The sequence below is a fragment of the Tamandua tetradactyla genome, chromosome 10 (genome assembly GCF_023851605.1).
Source record: "Tamandua tetradactyla isolate mTamTet1 chromosome 10, mTamTet1.pri, whole genome shotgun sequence".
Classification (NCBI taxonomy): Eukaryota; Metazoa; Chordata; class Mammalia; order Pilosa; family Myrmecophagidae; genus Tamandua; species Tamandua tetradactyla.
The window spans coordinates 84,946,857-84,968,535 of NC_135336.1; the positions used below are offsets into that span (position 1 = coordinate 84,946,857).

Below are 21,679 nucleotides of genomic sequence, written 5' to 3' on the forward strand. Positions count from 1 at the left end.
TCTTGAAAAAGAAAAATAGTTGGAGGACTCTCAATTTCTGACTTTAAAGCATGTTACAAAGCTACAGTGGTAAAAACAGCATGATATTGGCATAAAGATAGATAGTTTCTGTTGGGAAACAGAAACTCACATCTATATTCAATTGATCTTTGACTAGGCTGCCAAGGCCACCCAACTGGGACAGAGGAGTATTTCAACAAATGGTAATGAAGAACTGGATATCCATATCCAAAAGAATGAAAACGGGCCTTATCTTATACTTCATACAAAAATTAACTCCAAATGAATCAAAGACCTAAATATAAAAGCCTGAACCATAAAACTCCTAGAAGAAAATGTAAGGAAGCATCTTCAAGATCCTGTGGTGGGATATGGTTTCTTAGACCTTATACCAAAGCACAAGCAATGAAAGAAGAAATAGATAAATGGGACCTCCTCAAAACTGAAAAGTTTTGTGCTGAAAAATACTTTGTCAAAAGGATACAAATGCAGCCTACAATGGTAGAAAATATTTGAAAACCACATATCCAATAAGGGTTTAATATCCAGGATATACAAATAGATTCTCCTCAAAACTGAAAACTTTTGTGCTTCAAAGGACTTTTTCAAGAGGGTGGTAAATTCAATGATAAAAAAGACAGCCCAATTTAAAAATGGGCAAAAGACATGAACAGACATTTTTCCAAAGAGGACATACAAATGGCTAAAAAGCACATCATATTCAACAGCACTAACTTTTAAGGAAATGTAAATCAAAACCACAAGATATCATTTCACACTTGGCAGAATGGCCATTAAAAAACAAATATCTGTTCCCCCTATTATTTGTTCATTTCTTATTTATATTTTTTACTCATCTGTCCATACCATAGATAAAAGGAGCATCAGACACAAGGTTTTCACAATCACACAGTCACACTGCAAAAGCTACATCATTGTACGATCATTTTCAAGAAGCATGGCTACCGGAACACAGCTCTACAGGCACTTCCCTCTAGCTACTCTAATACACTGTAACTAAACAGGGGGTATCTATATAATGTGTAAGAATAACCTCCAGGATTATCTCTCAACTCTGTTTGAAATCTCTCAGGCACTGACACTTTATTTTGTTTCGTTTCTCTCTTCCCCCTTTTGGTGGAGAAAGTTTACTCAATTCCTTGATGCCGAGTCCCAGATCATTCTAGGATTTCTGTCTCATGTGCAAACACTCTTTTAATCTCTGCCCAAATTATTTTGGGATATATTGGGGCATCACACTAACCTGTACAAACCAACAAGATCTCACAAACTGAAATACTAATGATCAATGAAAGGGAGAGGTAAGGGGTGTGGCACATATGTGTTTTCTCTTTTTTCTCTCTTTTGCTGGGGAAAGCAAATGTTCAAAAAAATGATCATGGTGACGAATACACAACTATGTGATGATACCGTGAGTCACTGTTTGCAACCATGACAAGAATGTTTGTATGTTTCTTTGCTGTTTATAATAAAAATATTAAAACAAAAAGAAAAACAGAAAACTTTAAGTGTGGGAGAAGATGTGGAGAAATAGGAACACTTATCCAGCACTGGTGGGAACATAAAATGATGTAACCGCTGAGGAAGATAGCTTAGCAGTTCCTCAGGAAAGTAATTATAGGAACTGCCATATGATCTGGCAACCCTGCTACTAGGGATATAACGAAGGAGAATTGAAAGCAGGGATACAAAAAGACATTTGCATAATGATGTTCATAATGGCACTGTTTACAATTGACAAAAGATGGAAACAACCTAGGTGTCCATCAACTGATGAATGGTATATACATAGGATGGAATATTATGCAGCTATAAGAAGAAATGAGGTCATGACTCATGACTACATGGATGAACCTTGAGGACATATTGAATGAAATAAGTCAGGACAAAAAAAAGGACAAATACTGTATTATCTCAATAATATGAACTAAATATAACTAGCAAATTCATGGTATAATATTTAGAATGTAAGTCACCAGAAGGTACAGTAAGGGCAGAGAATAGGGAGCTGATGCTTAATTTGTACAGAATATGTAAGGTTGATTGTAAATGTTTGGAAATGGATGGAAGTGATGGGAAACACGTTATAGTAAGTGTAACTAACAGTGCTAACAGTGATAATATGTGGGTATGATATATTGATAGAGAAAGTTCAGGTTGTGTATGTCATTAGTTAGAAGGAAAGCCAGGGTATGAAACATGGGACTGTATAACATAGCGAACCCTTTGAGGGTGAAAATATTCTAGAATTGATTAGGGTGATGAATGAACTCTGTGAATGTATAACAGAAGATACTGATTGTATACTTTATATGTGTGTGTATGTGTGTAACGTACATGTGTGTATATATAAAAGGCATATTCAGGTCCCAACGCCTGGTCCTGTGGGTGTAAACCCATTTGTAAACAGAACCTTTGAAGAAGTTATTAGTTAGGCTGGGCCAAATTGAACGAGGGTGGACTTTAATCCAGTATGGCTGCAGTCCTTATAAGCAAAGGAAATTGTACACAGAAAGAGAAACCATAAGAAGCAGTCAAAAGCTGGAAGTCAATGGAACACGGGGAGAAAGGAGAAGACATTACCACGTGGACTGCCATGTGCAGAACAGCCAAGGACCAAGGACTGCCAACAGAATGCCATGGTTTTCATGGAGAAAGCATTGCCTTGCTGATACCTTGATTTTAGACTTTCCTGAGCCTCTAAACCGGGAACCAGTATATTCCCATTGTTAAGCCAACCCATTATATGTTGTTTTAGCAGCTGGGAAACAAAGACATCAAGTCTTACTGAGATGTCCAATTTTGGCTTTGGTCTCATATGATCCTGAAGTTTTCAATTCATAAATCTAAACCCTTGATAAGTTTAGTTATTTTAAAAAATCTTATTTGAAATTAATCTGATGGTGGCTTCATACATCTAAGGTGTATGTACTGTCTCCCCAAGCAGATTCTAAGTTACATGAGGAGGAAAGATAATATTAGTTCAGTTCTTGTAATACGTCTGGCACTAAGCATAGGACTTTGGAATCTGATATGTGTTTAACAACTATTTATTTAACATCCTAAGTTCCGGATTAATTTTGCATCTCCTTGTTATTCATAATGGCAAATGGTTAATCAGGTTGATGTGAATCTAGGACATATATAATCACTTGCTACTGAAACACTTAAAGAATCCCTTTCCAAATAGAGTAGTGACTGAGAACTATTCCCAATGAAATCAGTGGGGAAGTTAGTTTCCTTTTTATTTGTCAAAAGCTGTTTGATACTAGTAAACAAGAAGTATTTAAAAGGTATTAAGTCTCATTTACAAAAATGTAGAGTAGAGAACTGGCTACTGGTATCAAGAAATGGATGCTATTTGGTTATTGTCATTAAGTAAAGAAAGTTTTACAATAAAAAGTAAAAACCATTATTAACGATTAATACTTTCACTTCCAGCTAGATTAACATTAGCACATGTTACTTTTCTTACAGTGCAGGTCATGTGAAAAACTGGTCATGTGAAAAAACTGCAGATCTGGCAATTTTCCTTTTTATCAAATACATTTACTATAAATTGAGAGTAAACCCATTTCAAATCTTTCAAGGCACAGTAGTCATCATTAAACTGAAGGGAGAGAAACTAATTTAGAATTTATCATGGCAATCTCTTTCTTAAAACAACAACAATGAACAGAATATGGAATTTGATTTGTTTCTAGAGTTCTTTAAACATACACAGAGTGGTATACTAATGAGGATAATCATATTCATGTTCCATATTCCCCTTTTGTCCTCCCAGCTCTCTACTGCTCATACCCAGGAAGTGCCTTCATAACTGGGCAAAGCTTCAAAAGGAACTCATTTTGCAATAGCCTGAGAGCTTCACTTCACTATTACAATCTCTCAAAGAGAAGAAATGAGTAGCTTGCCAAGGCCAGGCTAGCTAAGCTATTGCTTCCGAAAGGTATAAAACACGCAGCTGCTCCTCCATTCTTCTCTGAAATATGCATCTCTGGTATCCAGTGCCTCAGGAGCAGCTTTAAAAAGCCCAATTCTGCAAAGGAAGCTCAAGACATTCATTGAAACCTGAGATATCTGTTTTCAGAAGATGGGAAGACTCACCTAAATGCCACCTGAAAAAAATTGAAGATACACAGCCATGATTAAGATGTTACCAGAAGGTATGTATTTCCATTTCAAAGAAATAATATGCTATAACATAAGCTTCCAGGGACACATGAGAACGTATAGTAATTATTTAAAAATTGAACAGATAAGTTAGTTTAAATCCACTGTCACAGATCAATGCATCTGTCAACAGTAGTTGTGTGCTGGTTTGAAAGGATGTATGTCCCCTAGAAAAGCCATGTTTTAATCTAAATCCCATTTCATAAAGGCAGAATAATCCTTATTCAATACTGTGTTTGAAACTGTAATCAGATCATCTCCCTGGAGATGTGATTTAATCAAAGTGGTTGTTAAGCTGGACTGGGTGATGACATGTCTCCACCCATTTGGGTGGGTCTTGATAAGTTTCTGGAGTCCTATAAAAGAGGAAACATTTTGGAGAATGAGCGATTCAGAGAGAGCAGAACAACACAGCCACGAGAAGCAGAAGTTTACCAGCCAGCAATCTTTGGAGATGAAGAAGGAAAAATGCCTCCCGGGGAGCTTCATTGAAACAGGAAGCCAGAAGAAGCTAGCAGATGACACCATATTAGCCATGTGCCCTTCCAGAAGAGAGAGGAACTGTGACTGTATTCAACATGTGCCTTCTCACTTAAGAGAGAAACCGTGAACTTCATCAGCTTTCTTGAACCAAGGTATCTTTCCCTGGATGGACGCCTTTGAACATTTCTAGAGTTGTTTTAATTGGGACATTTTCTCAGCCCTAAAACTGTAAATTAGCAACTTAATAATTCCCCTTTTTAAAAGCCATTCTGTTTCTAGTATATTGTATTCCAGCAGCTAGTAAACTAGAATAAGTTGAAATTAAGTTAACAATCTGGCCTTGGCTCTTTGGTCACCCGTTTCCCACTCTGAGTCCAAAAGACTCTTCACGAATAGGGTTTTGATTCATGCCAATTCAATACTCCTTCGGATATGTTTCATAATTTGGAATAGGCTAAAAGACTGATTATACTCTTTTTGATTATAATCACCGTCTACAATGTCTTTTCTGAAACAGCCCATGGAATATGCAACAAGAGAAATGCTAACAAAGAATGACCGAGCTTACTTGGGGAATAACTTGCAAAATGTCTGAGTTGAACAGCAAGAGACAAATGAACATCCCTTTCAAATTCTGTCTCGCAGGTCAAACAAATTCATCTTTCCAGTTAGGCCATGTGGAAACATATTTCAAGATCGATCTCAATTTGGATTTAGCTCTATATTCAGGGTGGCAATCAACCCCGAACACACCAGCTTGTGAGAAACAGAATGACCAGCTAGTCTGGCCATGAGTTCCAGTTTACAACCATTGGCAGTTCCCACAACTCTACATAAAAACCAGGACACATCTGCTTGGGAGTTCTGTCATGAAGGAGTCTAGCAGCCAATATTGTGGTCTGACCTCACATCCCAATCATTTCAGTTTGGATTTTATTCAATTTTTAGTGTCACACTCGAGCGCTAGCAAGTTTAAAAACCACATTTACAGCCGCATTGGATCATCAATTGAATCAGCAGCTGGTGTGGATTACTCTGCCCTAGACTTGACACCTGGTTGAGGGGCCCATGGGCAAATAAGGGGATGGCTAGAAAATGACATATCACAGTCATCATGGATTTAAGGAGAAGTTTACAAGGAAATTTGCTGGAACCTCACCAAAACTTGGAATAACAGATGACATTGTCCTTAACAGATTCTTCTATTTATAGCCTCCTTTCCTGAATGCGGTTCAATGTGGATTTCTATTACAGTACATAATATTATGTTAAACCTTTAGTTTAGAAAAAATACCCTCCATGGAAGGCAATGAGCCTTCCAGTTTTGAGAACCACCAGATGTGGGAAAGCAGGATATGTATTCACAGAAGACAGCAACACGTTAAAAATTTTATTTCCATGGGCTCCTCAGTGCCTTTGGCTGCCAGTGATCTTAACTGCAGAAACATAGCAGTTCTTCTTTTCCCCCCAGGAACAAAATAGATGAGGGACTGCTTAGTTTTGTCTCTGTAAGAGCTTTAGCTCCTTTTCTCTCCAAACCATAGAGCTTCTTTATAATAAATAAGTGGCCCTTCTATTGTAAGAAAAAAGCAAAAGAAAAAAAAAAAAAAAGAGAGAGTAGTGAGAGACAGAGATGGCAGAGTGATACTGAGAGTAAGAAGGAAACGTAATGGGAAATCAGAAAAATCAGAGTCAAGGTAGCAGCCAAGAGTGAAAACTCTCAAGAAATGACAAGGGGACTAGTAAAAGATGTTCAGAAAGACATGAAGGGATGATTATAAAGACACAGAAGATCCAGGTGTCAGAATAAGGGAAAGATGAACTAATCAAAAATTATCTCTGTTGATCTGATTACCAACACTCTGTGAGAAGTGGGATTTTGGTCTAAATGAAACATACATTAGTAAAGTTAATTGATAGATTTGTTGGTTTAAGATTATGACAGCTAATTATGTATGACTATTTTAAATGATTAGTATAAATAAACATACTGAAATGGCATACCACAGTGGAAAGAGGTAGCCTTTCTAGTTACACACACTCAGGAGTACAGCATGGTTCCCCAGCTTGGGACATATAACCCTAGTTAAATCCATTCTTAAATACTTTTTTCAGTTGCTATTTTTTTTTTTTTTTTCATGGGCAGGCACTGGGAATCGAGCCCAGGTCTCTGACACGGCAGGTGAGAATTCTGTGACTGAGCAACCATTGGGACAGCCCCAAACGGCTATTTTGAATGGAATTTTTTCCTTAACTGACTCCTCAGTTAGGTCATTGCTTGTGTACAGACACATTACTGATTAATTATATATCCCGGCACCTTGCTGAATTTAATAGCTCAAGTAACTTTGCTATAGATTTTTCAGGATCTTCCAAGTCTTTCTTTTCAATTTGGATGCCTTTTATTTCTTTGTCCTGCCTGATTGTTCTAGCTAGAACTTCTAGCACAAAGTTGAATAACAGTGGTGACAGTGGGCAACCTTGTCTCATTCCTGATCTTAGGGGTAAAGCTTTCAGTCTCTCTCCATTGAGTACGATGCTGGCTATTGGTTTTTCATATATTCCCTTATCATATTGACGTATTTAGCTTTGATTCCTATCTTTTCAAGTGTCTTTATCAGAAAAGGATGTTGAATTTTGTAAAATGCTTTTTCAGCATCAAAAGAGATGATCATGTGATTTTTCCCTTTTGATTTGTTAACATGCTGTATTATATTAATTGATTTTATTGTGTTGAACCATCTTTGCATTCCTGGTACAAATGCTGCTTGGCTGTGGTGTATAATTCTTTTAACATGTTGTTGGATTCAATTTGATAATATTTTGTTGGGAACTTTTCCATCTATGCTCATTATGGAGACTGGACTGTAGTTTTCCTTTCTTATAGCATTTTTACTTGGTTTGAGTATTAAAATGAGTTAGGTAGAGTTCTTTTTATAGCATTTTTATAGTCCTTTCTTATAGCATTTTTACTTGGTTTGAGTATTAAAATGAGTTAGGTAGAGTTCTTTTTCCCTCATTTTTTGGGAAAAGTTTGAGCAGGATTGGTGTTAGTTCTTTCTGGAATGTTTGAGAAAATTCCCCTGTGAAGCCATTTGGCACTGGGGTTTCCTTTGTAGGAAGATTTTTGATGACTGACTGAATCTCTTTACTCATGATTGGTTTGTTGAGATCTTCTATTTCTTCCTGAGTCAGTATAGCTTGTTTGTGTGTCTCCAGGAATTTGTCCATTTCATCTATGTTGTCTAGTTTGTTGGCATATATTTGTAGTTGTTTATAGTATCCTCTCATGATTTATTTCTTCAGGGTTTGTGGTAATGCACCCCTTCTCATTTCTGATTTTATTTGCATCCTCTCTTTTTTTCTTTGTTAGTCTTGCTAGCAGCCAATCAATTTTATTGATTTTCTCAAAGAACCAACTTTTGGTTTTACTGATTCTTTTGTTCTCCTATTCATTTAACTCTGCTTTAACCTTTGATTTCTCTTCTTCTATTTGCTTTGGGATTAGTCTGCTGTTCTTTCTCAAGTTCCTTCAGGTGAGCAGTTAAGTCCTCAACTTTTGCTCTTTCTTGTTTTTTTAATATAGGCATTAAGGGCACAGTCTCTGCTGCATCCCATGAGTTCTGATAAGTTATATTCTCATTTTCATTCATCTCCAGACAGCTACTGATTTCTCTAGTAATTTCTTCTTTGACCCACTGGTTGTTTTAAGAGTGTGTTATTTAATCTCCATATATTTGTGAATGTCTTCGTTCTTTGGTGATTACTGAGATCCAGCTTCATTCCATTGTGATCAGAGAGAGTGCTTTGAATAATTTCAATGTTTTTAAATTTATGAAGACCTGTTTTGTGTCCCAGCATGTGATCTATCCTGAAGAATGTTCCATGAGCATTAGAGAATAATGTATATCCTTGTGTTTTGGGTGCAATGACCTACATATGTCTATTAGGTTGTTTAAATTCTCTATTTTCTTATTGATCTTCTGTCTGGTTGTTCTATCTATATCATATAGTGGTATACTGAAAGCTCCTATTATTATTGTTGAAACATGTATCACTCCCTTCAATTTTGTCAATGTCTGTCTCATGTACTTTAGAGCTCCCTGATTAGGAGCATATACATTTACGATGTGTGTTTAATTTGGTCATTAGGCTGGGCTATATCTGTCTGCATTTTGATATTTTAAGTGATCATCTATTGTTTTCACTGCATGTAAATATCTTGGTTGGTTCACTTTAGGAGTTGATTTCCTTCAGTAGCTTAAAGCTTTGTGTTTGTGGGGTGGATGTGTAGCAGGATGCAGAGTATGGGGCAGGGCACAACAATATGCTGATGTGCTGCAGCATAGATACAGGCACAAGCTGGGAATGTTATACTGGTGTTGTGAACGTGTGTGCCCAGGGCCCAGGGAGGATGTAGCTGCGCAGGTGCACAGGTCTTGGGGGGGTGTAACCCTGGTGTGTTCTGGTCTAGGGCATGTGGCCCTTTGGGGGTATGTGCAGAGCTATGGTAGTGGGTCAGTGTTGTGCCTTGAAGGGCTGGGGGCAGATGCGACCCGGATGGGCAGGTCAGTGCTTTCTCAGAGCTGGGAAGCATGACTGAGAGCCGTAGACTCCTAGGCTGGGGCTAGGAGTGCTATAAACTGATGTTTCCAGAGCTGAAGAACATGATTGGGGGTTGTACACATGTGCAGGTTTAGGAGTGCTACAAATTGATGTGCAGAGCTCACCGGGTGCAGGGTGAGGCTATTTCACACTATGGTGTGGCCTTGGTATGGGTAGGCGCCCATAGCCTTTATGAGCTGGAGACAGTCTACAGGGAGCAAGGAGGGGGAGGTACTGCTTGGGAGGGGTGCAGGTGGGTTGGGTTGCACTTGGGGTAGGAGTGTGGTACGGGTAAAAGCATTGGGGTTTGGTGGGGTGGGGGCTCTTGGAGTGCAGAGAGTGGGAGTAGGTGACAGGGCTCAGGTGTGTGGCTTGTGGGCTGAGTTGTGGGTCATGGGGCTGCACTGGTGAGGGTAAGGCATCCAAGGAATGCAGCTTGGCTTACTTCCTAGTCCCCATCTCTCTGTGCACTCCGGTAGGCTCCGTGCTTCCACATTAGACTCCGATTTTCTGCTTCTCAGTTCCTCAGCTTTTGCAACCAGGGCTGCCCTATGTGGTGCAGAAGGCTCTTCCAGGTCAGCGGCACTCTGGAATCACTGTCTCAGTAAACTTCCCGTCCCTTCTCTAACTTTTTCTTGGAAGAGGGCTGAACTCGATCTATCCCATTCAGCCACCCTCCCGGAACCGTCATACATTTACAAGAAGACAAACATTGGTCCAACCTGTTATGCAGGTAAAAATAACTGGTAAACTGGCAACGTGGGACAGAGATCCTGGAATGAGCTGAGACTGAGCATCAAGGGACTGAGAAAAACCCTAGAATGAGCTGAGAATTAACATCAAGGGATTGAGAGAACCTTCTCGACCAAAGGGGGAAGAGTGAAACGAGACTAAGTGTCAATGGCTGAGAGATTCCAAACAGAGTTGAGAGGTTATCCTGGAGGTTATATTTACGCATTAAGTACATATCACCTTGTTGTTCAAGATGTAGCAGAGAGGCTGGAGGGAACTGCCTGAAAATGTAGAGCTGTGTTCCAGTAGCCATGTTTCTTGATGATGATTGAACAATGATATAGCTTTCACAATGAGACTCTGTGAATGTGAAAACCTTGTGTCTGATGCTCCTTTTAGCTACTATATCAACAGAAGAGTAGAACATATGGAATAAAAATAAATAATAGGGGGAACAAATGTTAAAATAAATTTAGTTTGAAATGCTAGTGGTAAATGAAAGCGAGGGGTAAGGGGTATGGTATTGTAATCTTTTTTTTTCCTCTGTTATTGTTTTATTAATTTTTCTGTTGTCTTTTTATTTCTTTTTTCTAAACCGATGCAAATGTTCTAAGAAATGATGAATATGCAACTATGTGATGATATTAAGAATTACTGATTGTATATGTAGACTGGAATGATATCTTAATGTTTTGTTTGTTAATTTTTTTCAATTAATAAAAAAAGTTAAAAAAAAAAAAAAGTAAATGAAGTTGAATTACCAATATTTGGCAAACCTAGATCCATATCCCCATACCTTACTACAGCCCTCCCTGTCATTTAAGTGAACAAAAGCCTGCAAACTAAGCCAGGTCCATTATAGTAAATCAAGTTACCTTTTTTCCTTGCACATCTGAGTTGTTTGACATACGTTTCAACCCATTGTTCATTGTGAGGCCTAGAAATAGGGACCAGGTGGGTTAGGACTCCAGACTCAGGCTGAAAGAGCCACTGCCAAAGATAAACCAGAGGAAGCTGGTAGCTGCACCCCTACACACCGCTCCAAGTCACCTCCCATCCCATTTGATGCCAGAAGTAAAATATTCACTCAACATCCACCTTCCCCACCCATGCAGAGTCTAGGGAAAGTATCACTCACTGAGCCATGGCCACTTTGCCTCTAGGAATGAATACTCTGCAAAAAACCTCACCTATGTCTGATGGTTTTCACACCCTCCAAATCCCCAGCTTCCTCTAAATAGACACCTAAAGACCCTTAAGATTCATGCTTCACAAAAAATGTTTTTATGGTACAAAATTTATATTTTCACTAGTGAATTTCCTTATATAATTTATGTGGACAGCTTAATTGAACACCATAAGTACATGGAACCTTGAGTAGGACATACAATTTTGTAGGTTTGTCTAGAGTGATGCCCTGATAAATCCCAGAGTGATTTGAATAGTGAATAAAAAAGTATTTGCAAAGTCCCCTTGGGGGAATGGTGAGAAAGGAGGAAAATTCAAATTCTCCCAGTGGAGAATTCTTGGTATTCTCACAAGCAGTGGGGACAACCAAAGCAATAGGCTGAGCCCCCAATCTTGAGGTTTGTACATATGAAACTTAACCCTTCTAAGGATAGGCTAAGCGTACTTAAAATTAGGCCTAAGAGTCACCCCCAAGAGAACCTCTTTTGTTGCTCAGATGTGACCTCTCTCTCAGCCAACACGACAAGCAAACTCACTGCCCTTCCCCTCTCTACGTGGGACATGACTCCCAGGGGTATGGACCTTCCTGGCAATGTGGGACAGAAATCCTAGAATGAGCTGGTACTCAGCATCAAGGGATTGAGAAAACCTTCTCCACCAAAAGGGGGAAGAGCAAAATGAGACAAAATAAAGTGTCAATAGCTGAGAGATTCCAAACAGAGTCAAAAGATTATCCTGGAGATTATTCTTATGCATTAAATAGATACCACCTTTTTAGTTAAGGTGTAATGGAGAGGCTGGAGGGAACTGTGTTCCAGTGAAATGTAGAGCTGTGTTCCAGTAGTCATGTTTCTTGAAGATGACTGAATAATGATATAGCTTTTGCAATGTGACTACCTGATTGCGAAAACCTTGTTTCTGATGCTCCTTTATCGACCTCATCGACAGATGAGTAAAACATAAGGATTAAAAATAAATAAATAATAGGGGGAACAAATGTTAAAATAAATTTAGTAGACTGATGTACTAGTGATCAATGAAAGGCAGGGGTAAGGGATATAGTATGTTTGCATTTTTTTCTGTATTCTTTTTATTTCTTTTTCTGAATTGATGCAAATGTTCTAAGAAATGATCATGATGATGAATATACAACTATGTGATGACGTTGTGAGTTACTGATTATATATCAAGAATGGAATGATCAGATGGTAAGAATGTTTGTGTTGTATGTGGTTATGTTTAATAAACAAATTTAAAAAAATAAAAATATGAACAAGGGGCTCTCAGACTATTAAACAATCAAAGGAGGGAAATGCCTCTTGGGTGGTTATAATACAAACAAATGCCCTTCTTTCCAAATATTTAAATCAGCTATAAAATCTACTTACATATAAAATTCATCTCTGATGAAATAAAAAAGAATAAATTATATTATTTACTTCTATGATTATTTTCTCCTTGATACCTTTCTTTGATTAACAATCATACATAAGGATACCTTAAATTCTCAATAGTACCTGTGCTGGTTTGACACTTCTATATACCCCAGAAAAGGCCATGTTCTTTTAATCCATTCCTGCGCATGCAACCCTATTGTGGGTGGGACCTTTTAATTAGGTTGTTTAAAATGAGACATGATGCACTCCATTCAAGGTGGATCTTAATCCTTTACTGGAGTCCTTTGTGAGGATAAAAGACAGTAAAAGCCCAGAGAACTCAGAGAGAACAGCCCCAGAAATGCTAAGAGAGGACCCACAGAAACTCAGAGGTGGTCACAGGCACTAGGAGCAGAAAGCAATGAAACTAGAGAGCGAAGGACCAGCAGATGCCAGCCAAGTAGGTGCCTTCCTATCTGACAGATGGACCACATATGCCAGCAGACTTTCTTCGAAGAAGGTTATCTTCCCCTTGATAGTTTGGACATTTTTATGGACCAAGAACTATAAGTCTGTAAGCTAATAAACAACCATTGTAAAAGCCAACCCATTTCTGGTATACTGCATCCCAGCAGTTTTAGCAAACTGCAACAGGATGAAAGGTTGCATTTTGTTGAATTGGGAAATGCTTTAAAGTCTATTTTAAACCTAGTCTACTTTAAACTTATTAAATTAAAAAATCAACAGGTTTATTAGGAATAGACAGTGGAGACAGTGTCTTTGAAATAAGCATGCTGCGTTTCCCCAAACAGTGAAGAATTTTAGGAAGAGGCCATAATAAAATAATAATAAAGAGTTGTATGTATTCTTTCATCAGTCCGTTGTCACGTCTTTCAATCCTACAGCATTCGTTATAGATTTATTCAGCCAGAGAGCTACCAAGCATCTGCTCTATAATAATTAACATTTTTATTACTTTTGAATGCTAAAAGGAAAGCGCAAACAGGGTATGAAGCAATTATGCTTTTCTTCCCCCTTTCCTTCCTCCTGCCTTTCTCACTAATTGGTTATTATAGTATTCTGTGAAATATTCCTCTTTCAAATTGAGAGCTACAATATTTGTAGCCTTGAGGGAGCTGCAAACTGAAGCACTAATAGAGAACCTCAATGCCAACAGAAGGAGTAGAACCGAATCTTTTTAGCATAGATATAAGAGTTCAAAGGGCAGAGAAAACCAATCATTTCTAAATAGCAATTCGAGCAAGCAAAAGTCGAAATGAACAATAGTAAGAGTGAAAGTATTCTGCTTTTTTGAAAGGTAAAAAGTGGTTAAAATAAAATACAGACATTGAAGAGAAACCATATTTTCATTAAAATAATGATTCTATCATTTATTGAATAAACAAGATAAAGTCCTAAACTGCTTTTGTAAATAGGTTAGAGGTTTACCCACTAAAAAGAATACGTTAAGTCTTTCTTTGCAGCAAGAAAGCATCATAATTTGCAGGCAAATTACATTTTTCAAAAAGGGTAAACCACAAGTAATAAATGACTGTGCTTGGAAATCTGCCTATAATTTCTACAGAATTGGAAAAAATATAAAGGAATAAAAGGTAGGTTTTTAATAAAGCAACTTTTAAGGCAGTTTTGATTATTCATACTGGTGAAGGAAATCAAATAAGTAAGCTCAGATTGTAGGTTACAGGATGGTCACACTGGACAGTGTAATTAATACATCAAGTATCAAATTATGCAAATCAGGCAAATGACCAAACAGCATAGTGTCCTGGTATGATACAGGAGCATGTTGTGAAATTCTATTAATTACAGTCCTTAGAACACGGTTTATTCACTTTATTTTGATGCCTTTACCAATAGTATATATTTTGTTGGCTTGATCAGTGGCAGGGTTAGAGATTACTGCGGTTTTATTTAATGCTACACCAGGTGCTAAGGAAAGGCATGAGTTCAATTTGGGTCCTTAAGGGTACTGAGGAGTCTGCTAACCAAGAGATCCTTAACTTCCCTTTAGCTTGATTAAACTTTCGATAGGCTTCTCCCTCCAGGCCCCTCCCTGGCTTCCCTCCCACTCCAGCCTAAAAGTCTCCAGATTATGCAGTTCTTATATCCCTCTTCCTCCTTCTGGCCCTTACAGACTGTAGGTGGTCTAATTAGTGCAAAGGAGAACATTCCAAACCAAATGGTCTTAATAACAACCTCAGTAAATCACTCACCCATCCCAGGGATCAACCATCCTACCCCCAACACTATCTTCCATTGCTTTTCCTCCCATCCACTCCCAGGCCTTAGGCAGCATGTTTGTCCTTTGTTTCCATATTTGAGTTCCCTTTTTCATACCATGGTAAGTATGAATAAAGTTATCCTTGCCTGCTTCACATTGTTCAGTGCAATCCTTTTCTTGACACTGCTTAATGAACCTAAGTTAAGAAGCATCTACTTTGCAACCTGGGGATTGTTATGGCTGAGACTGCTGGATACCCTACATGCAAAGATGACCCAGAACTCACAGAACAGGATGGTTGAAAAACATATAAACTGATAATTAAATATAGACAAAATGAAGCTGGGCAGCCATGGTGTTTAAGCAGACAGAGTTCTCGCCTGTCATGCAGGAGACCCAGGTTCGATTCCTGATGCCTGCCTATGAAAAATAAAAGGAAATACAGACAAAATGCACATGGTATAAGTAGTGGGTACAATGTGGTTTTGAAACTGAGGTAAGGAAGAAGAAAATTCTACCTGAGAGAGGAGAGTAGTTAGCAGAGAGAGCATGGACTTTGGAGTCAGTTAGACCTTGGTTCCAAACCACTTTGATCTGCTTTGATTTGTATTGGGCAAGTGAGTGACTTCTCTAAGGTTCAGTGTCTTCAACTGTAATTTGGGGATGATACCATTACTTCACAAAATTGTCACTAGTCTCCAGGTTGCATTTGTGCAAATTTCAAAAAGTCCAGCTTTCAGGGAATGGAACCAAATGCCAGAGCATTTAGCTCAGGAGGGTGAAGTAGGCTGGATGCCAGGGTCCAATCTTCCCCTAAACCACATGCCACATCCATACGTGGTAGCCTGGATAATCAACCTCATGGCCAACAGACACTCATTGATTACATGGGTCACTCAACTGCAGCTCCTCTCCTTTGCTTCCTATGCAAATTATGTATGGGTTTTATAAGCACATGTGCATCTCAGCTGGGTCTTGAATAATGTAGCATTTTAAGGAAGGAAGAATCATGAGCAAGATTTAAGTTGTGTTTTAGCAGGGAATTTCGGCAGTCCTGAGGAGGATAAACCTGTGTGAGTCAAAGCCAAGGAGATACAAGAAGCAGTGTGTCTAGTTGGGAGTCCAGTCAAAGTGATGACAGTGCATAAGGATCAGAAATAAGATAGCAGATAAGGGGTTGCACATGAATATAAGAGGTAGAGGTGACAGGATTTGTGATACATAAGAAATCATGGGTAGGGGAAAAGAAGGTGTCACGGATAAGATTAGGTAACTGGGAGGATGGTGGTGGAACCATTAAAAAGTTTTAGGGGGGATACAAAGAGTTGTTCTTTACATACATTGATTTGAATTTGAAATTTGTGCAAGATATTCTGACAGTCTGGAGTATGGCACTAGGACTCTGTGGCTAGACATATAGCCTTGGGATTTACTGGAATAAGTAGTAGAGTCAGGGAAGCATGCTGGGTGAAAAAATGGGCCAGGATGAGAATTCACTCCCTTGAGGAATTCTGTGTTTTAGGTACACTTTACCATTCTCATAAAAGCAATGCCAATGCCCACCACTGCCCACAGCATTCCTTCTTTCTAGTGTGATTCCTTTCTTTCATATTTTCCCCTATAATAAACAATCCTATTCTAAGGGGAACATAAGTTTACTGAAGCAGGAGTACGTGTGCCACTGAAGATGTTGGCAGATCCCCAACTGGTGAAAGCCCTTCATCCAGAGAGCGAGCACCTATTGCTATAATTTAATTAAAATATTGTATTTCTGCTTTGAAGTTTCACAGCATTAAACATAGCCTGTCTACATTTATAAGAACAAACTTTTAAACAAAAGGCATGCATTGGTAGGTACTCTCAGATTTTGTTCGTTTGTTAGAAACTGTGAATTTTATTGTCATTTTTATTTGCACTAAACTGTCCCTAATCTACTGCTGGACTGTACACAGAAATAGTAGATAAATGCTAATCAGACTAACGATAAAGTATTTAATCAGGGATTCTCAGAAAGAGTACAAGACATAAAGTAGAAGACATTAGTGAAGATGCTATTTGGAAAGTAAGTTAAAAAAAACAGTTTAAGTTAAAGTAACTTTCATTATGGAAAATTTCAAACATATATAAAGAAAAGAGAGTAATATTAAAAACCTCCAAACAGACACCACTGAAAAATTAGCATTCCTAGCCAGTCTTGTTTCATCTATACCCCTATTTGAAGTGAGGTATTTTTAAATGTTCCTTTAGGTAAAGAAAAACTGAATGTCAACTAAGTTGAACCAGAAAAGTTAATTCTTCCAAGCAATTCCTCTTGTCTAACTTTGTTATTAGCTGTTTAAATGATGTACGGGTCCAGTTAATGCAAGTTCAGTATAATTATTGGAAGCTTCTTTTTCTATGTGAAATTGCTATTTAGAAATGGAAGCACCCAAAATTCCAATGGAAAATTTTTTAAAAGATGGGTCTTTGGTATTTGATTATCTCTTATGTTAAGGACAAATACATTTTCTAAGTAAAAAAACTTAAAAAAATCTAACCTAATGGTATTGATAGGCCAAGTACTTAATCTTGAGGATTGCTCTAGTGAAGTTTATGTATGTAGTGGAGAAGCTTAGCCTACCTATATGTATGCATAAAAGTTACTTCCAGAGGACCTCTTTTGTTGCTCAGATGTGGCCTCTCTCTCTCTAAGCCCAACTTTGTAGGTGAAATCATTGCCCTTCCTCCTATGAGGGACACGACATCCAGGGGTGAAAGTCTGCCTGGCAATGTGGGAGATGACTCCCAGGGATGAATCCAGACCTGGCACTGTGGGATCAACAATGTCACCCTGACCAAAAGGGGGAAAAGAAATAGAGCAAATAAGGTATCGGTGATGGAAAGAGTTCAAATAGAGTCGAGAGGCTACTTTAGCTGTCACTTTTATGCAAGCTGCAGTTAGACATTGCTACTTTTCATCTCATAACTTGCCAAATCCCAACCAAAACCATTCCAGCCAATCCCAAAGAACACCTAGGGCAATATATAAGATTCTTCAAAAGTTCCATGAACAAGGGTAACTTTACAGAAACTTACAATCTCCAGATGGGTTCCTGGACCAGAAAAGTCCTGAAATCTAGAGGAGCCAGCCTCTCCAGAACATCAGCTAGTTCCATCTCCCTATCCCATATTATCGACAGCCCCTTCCAACATGAAAAACAATGGGTATGGCCCAAATATCCTTTAAGAGTGGGAGAAAGATCAAAGATGATGACAGAGTCATACAAAGAAGGCAGGGTTTAATAAACAAGTATCATTGCTGAATCATTATATTGATATTTCTTTTAGCCTCCAGTATCTTAGTGCTGCTAGAAGTAAAAACCTAAAATTAATTCTATAATTAATAGTGCTGCTATGCTTTAAAATTTATTGCTTTTTTGTATATATGCTATTTTTCACAAAAACATCAATTGTGATGTTAAAAAATACTTATTCCTTCTATCCGCCAATGTTCCGGAGCAGCTAGAAGGAAAAATCTGAGATGATGGTGTGGTAGCCCAAGAAAAACTTTGGGATCTGTCCTTTAACAACTTACTTGTTGAAGAGTCCTTTGAAAACTACTGCTTTTTTCTTTCTTTGCTTTGTATATATGTTATATTATACAATAAAAAAGTAAAAAAAAAAAAAAAACAACAACAAAAAAAACTAACCTAATGGTTTAAGCTTTCTTTTTTAGAAGAAAATTCAATGATTTTATTTATCTAAATAATCTCTGATATTAAGATTTGACATTTATGTGTTGCTCTGCTCTATTCTTGGGCATTTTGCAGCACTTAATATTGGAATCACCATTGACTTAAGTGTGATACATTACTGGCTCATTACTCATTTTGGTTGTATTGCCAAATAAAATTAAGTTATAATAATTTAATTAGAAAGATGTCAACCATAATTATTGGGTGAGAATGGAATATTGGTCATCAACTTTCTAGTCCTTTCAACTGACTTATTTATTTCCCTACGAACTGGAATTTACTGGCAACACCTCAACTGAAGTCTCATGTGAAAAGAAGACTACAAGATACCTATAATGCCAAAATATATTGGTCTAGAATGAGATAATTTCATTGAATCTGTCCCTTCTACAAATTATTGGAGGATTTTTTTATATTTATTTAATATATTAACGTTTTATCAGTTCCCTACTTTTGTCTACCCTGGAAGTATATCTAACAAGTATCTTCACAGAAGTATATCTAACAAGAATATTCATTTCCTAAAAAAAAATTTATAGTGTGAAAAACGAATTGGAAACCCTGTCCTCAATTCACTGAAGCGGATTGTTAGCCTCTTGCTCGACAGTAAGTTGTTCCTTCTAAATAAAAGTTCATGACACATTATGAAGATTTTACCAAGTATATAGCCTGAGGTATACATATTTCCCTCCATAAATAAACAGTACTGAATAGACTAATATGCAAAACACCTTGACAGTAATACAAACAACATTTACAAGGCAGCATTAAGTTAGAAAAAGCATAGAATAGCAGTGGCATGAAATATAATGAGCCAGCTCTTCCGTATGTGGTGTTTCAGACTTCAAAATTACTTCAAAAAAGAAAAACCTAAAATGGGTGTAAAGATCTACAACATCCTGAGTATTTTGCTCTCAGATGATAACCTGCATCTTTTACCAACCCAATTGGCAAAGGGCAGGATCCTTTATGGACAGAGGTAAAAAATACATGTCACTTATATGCTGACCCTTTATGCACTAAATCTCCAGTACACAAGCACTTGCTTTAAATTGAAAGAGTTAGTGTCACCTGTGTACCTCTGCCAGGTAAAGTTAAACAAATAAGGTCATTTGGGGAGTTTACTGAGAATCATGCTATGTGAAGCTTTACTGAATTTAGAGAGCTTACATAAAATCTTAGAGATGTCACTAGGAAAACCAGGGATATACAACATAGTGGGCACAATATTTTTGGTTCTGGTTCTGATAATGTACTTTACTTATGTAAGATGTCACCATTGTGGAAGACACGTAATGGATACATGGAATATCTCTGTATTATTTCACAACTCTAGAGGAGTCTATGGTTATTTTCAAATAAAAAAATTTTAAAAGATAGTAGTAACCTATTTTAATCAAGTGAACCATTTAAATAACAATGTGGTCCAGAGAAAACACAAGGCTATTTTTTTTTCTGGCAACACAGTTATGATTTACTGAAAATCACCAGTCATGGTTTTGTGTTTCAGCAGTGCTACCTAGGATGTACAAACGTGAACTCTGAGTTTGAGCTTCTTCATCTGTGAAATGAAGATATCGTGAAGAACCAAGAGAGAAAAGGTTGATTTTTGTTCTGATTAACTGTAAGATGCCAGGGCCCCAATATTTCCAAGATTGATCAAATTATAAATTGGTAACAATAATAACAAGCATATCATTATTGCAGAAATATAACATAGATTGACTTTTATTTCCCTCAGTCTTATAAGTATGAATATTAAGGAATGATGCAATTGCTAAAGGTGAGAGCTAATTCCATCCCTGAAGAATTTCATTGTAAAAGAAAAACTGGTCTTTTTCCTTCTATTTATTTGAATACTATTAATCCCTAAGGTAGAAGAATGCATTTTTCAATTTTCTCTTATGAGGGAAAATATATTTATATGCAGAGCATTACAAGGCAAGCTTACCAACTTCATCCTGAATCTCTTCAGCCACTGCAGGGACATTGTAGAGCAGGGAGAGAGACTGGTTCATACGCTCATAAATCACACGGAGGTGTGTCATGACCTGCAAAGAAAAAGGGCTCCAGGTAAACCCTTTTTGGGATAAGAATACTTATTTTTTCTTATTAGATACCACAAAAAATGATAAATGTATACTTCTAAAATAAAATTGATTAAGTACTGCTAGAACTTTAACCTAAAAGAGCATCTTTAAATTTTTTTGTTCTTCCATTGTTTGCTCTAACTTTTGAGTTATGCTTTAAGGCTTACTTTTAAAATTCCCGTTATATTGCACTCAATTGTTAAGACAGATTTGAAAGACCACCTCAGAGTCATAATATAAGGCTCCTTAAAGACAAGCAAACAAAAACAAAACTCACTGAAGTTCTAAATCTATTTCTTTGCAAATTCTACAAGTGATAGGAACAGATTTAAATTTGATAAGATATTTCATATTAAATGTATATATTTTTTACATCTTCTATTTATGAAATGTAAAATTTCTGATTTCCAGAGGTAAATTCTGGCTTTCAACCTTTGGGAATCTCGGGGTATAAAACACATTATCACAGAGCTTCATTGTAAATCACATTAAATCCAAGCATTGGGATAGCAACAGAGTTTATTATTGCCTGCCACAATTTAGCTAAACCAGTTTTCAAGCCTTTGGTTAACAAAACTGTTTTCTCCATTTTATTCACTAGAGTTTTAAATGGTTCCTTGGGAATCAGCAAGAGCACACAATTAAGGTTGGTATACTCTTCATTATTTTCATAACTTAGAAAATGCCAAACCACATATTGCAGTAAGATAAGCCTTCATAACTGACCAAGCGTTTGTGAGCACTTGTCCTACCTGTACAACACCTGTACATCCCACTACCAACCCAAGAAACAAGAACACTGGATGGTCAAAGCTGAAGATGATGATCACATTCAGTGCTCACCTGGGACCGGATCTGAGCAGCTTTCTTTGGGTCCACCATGCGTACATGTTCAAAATGCTTTAGGGTGTGCTGCCTGTCTTTCTGCTCAGCGCGGACGTACTTCTTTAGCATGTTGAACACATGACGAGGCTGAGGGAGAAAAGCAGAACGTTTTTTCCGGTTTTTGCAAAAGATCACTTCTTCCTATGGTTT

At 37.5% G+C, this 21,679-nt stretch overlaps 1 protein-coding gene across 6 annotated transcripts in view; it reads right to left on the minus strand.

The window, feature by feature from the left end:
• The window catches only part of APP (amyloid beta precursor protein), a 290,703-nt gene that overhangs the window by 47,002 nt on the left and 222,022 nt on the right, over positions 1-21,679 (minus strand). For all 6 annotated transcript variants that reach the window (XM_077118781.1, XM_077118780.1, XM_077118779.1 and 3 more), the window contains 2 exons: positions 21,488-21,616; positions 20,506-20,605 (listed from right to left, as the gene is read on the minus strand). In XM_077118781.1, coding sequence (XP_076974896.1) covers positions 20,506-20,605; positions 21,488-21,616 — 229 coding nt within the window. The remainder of the gene's footprint in view (positions 1-20,505; positions 20,606-21,487; positions 21,617-21,679) is intronic.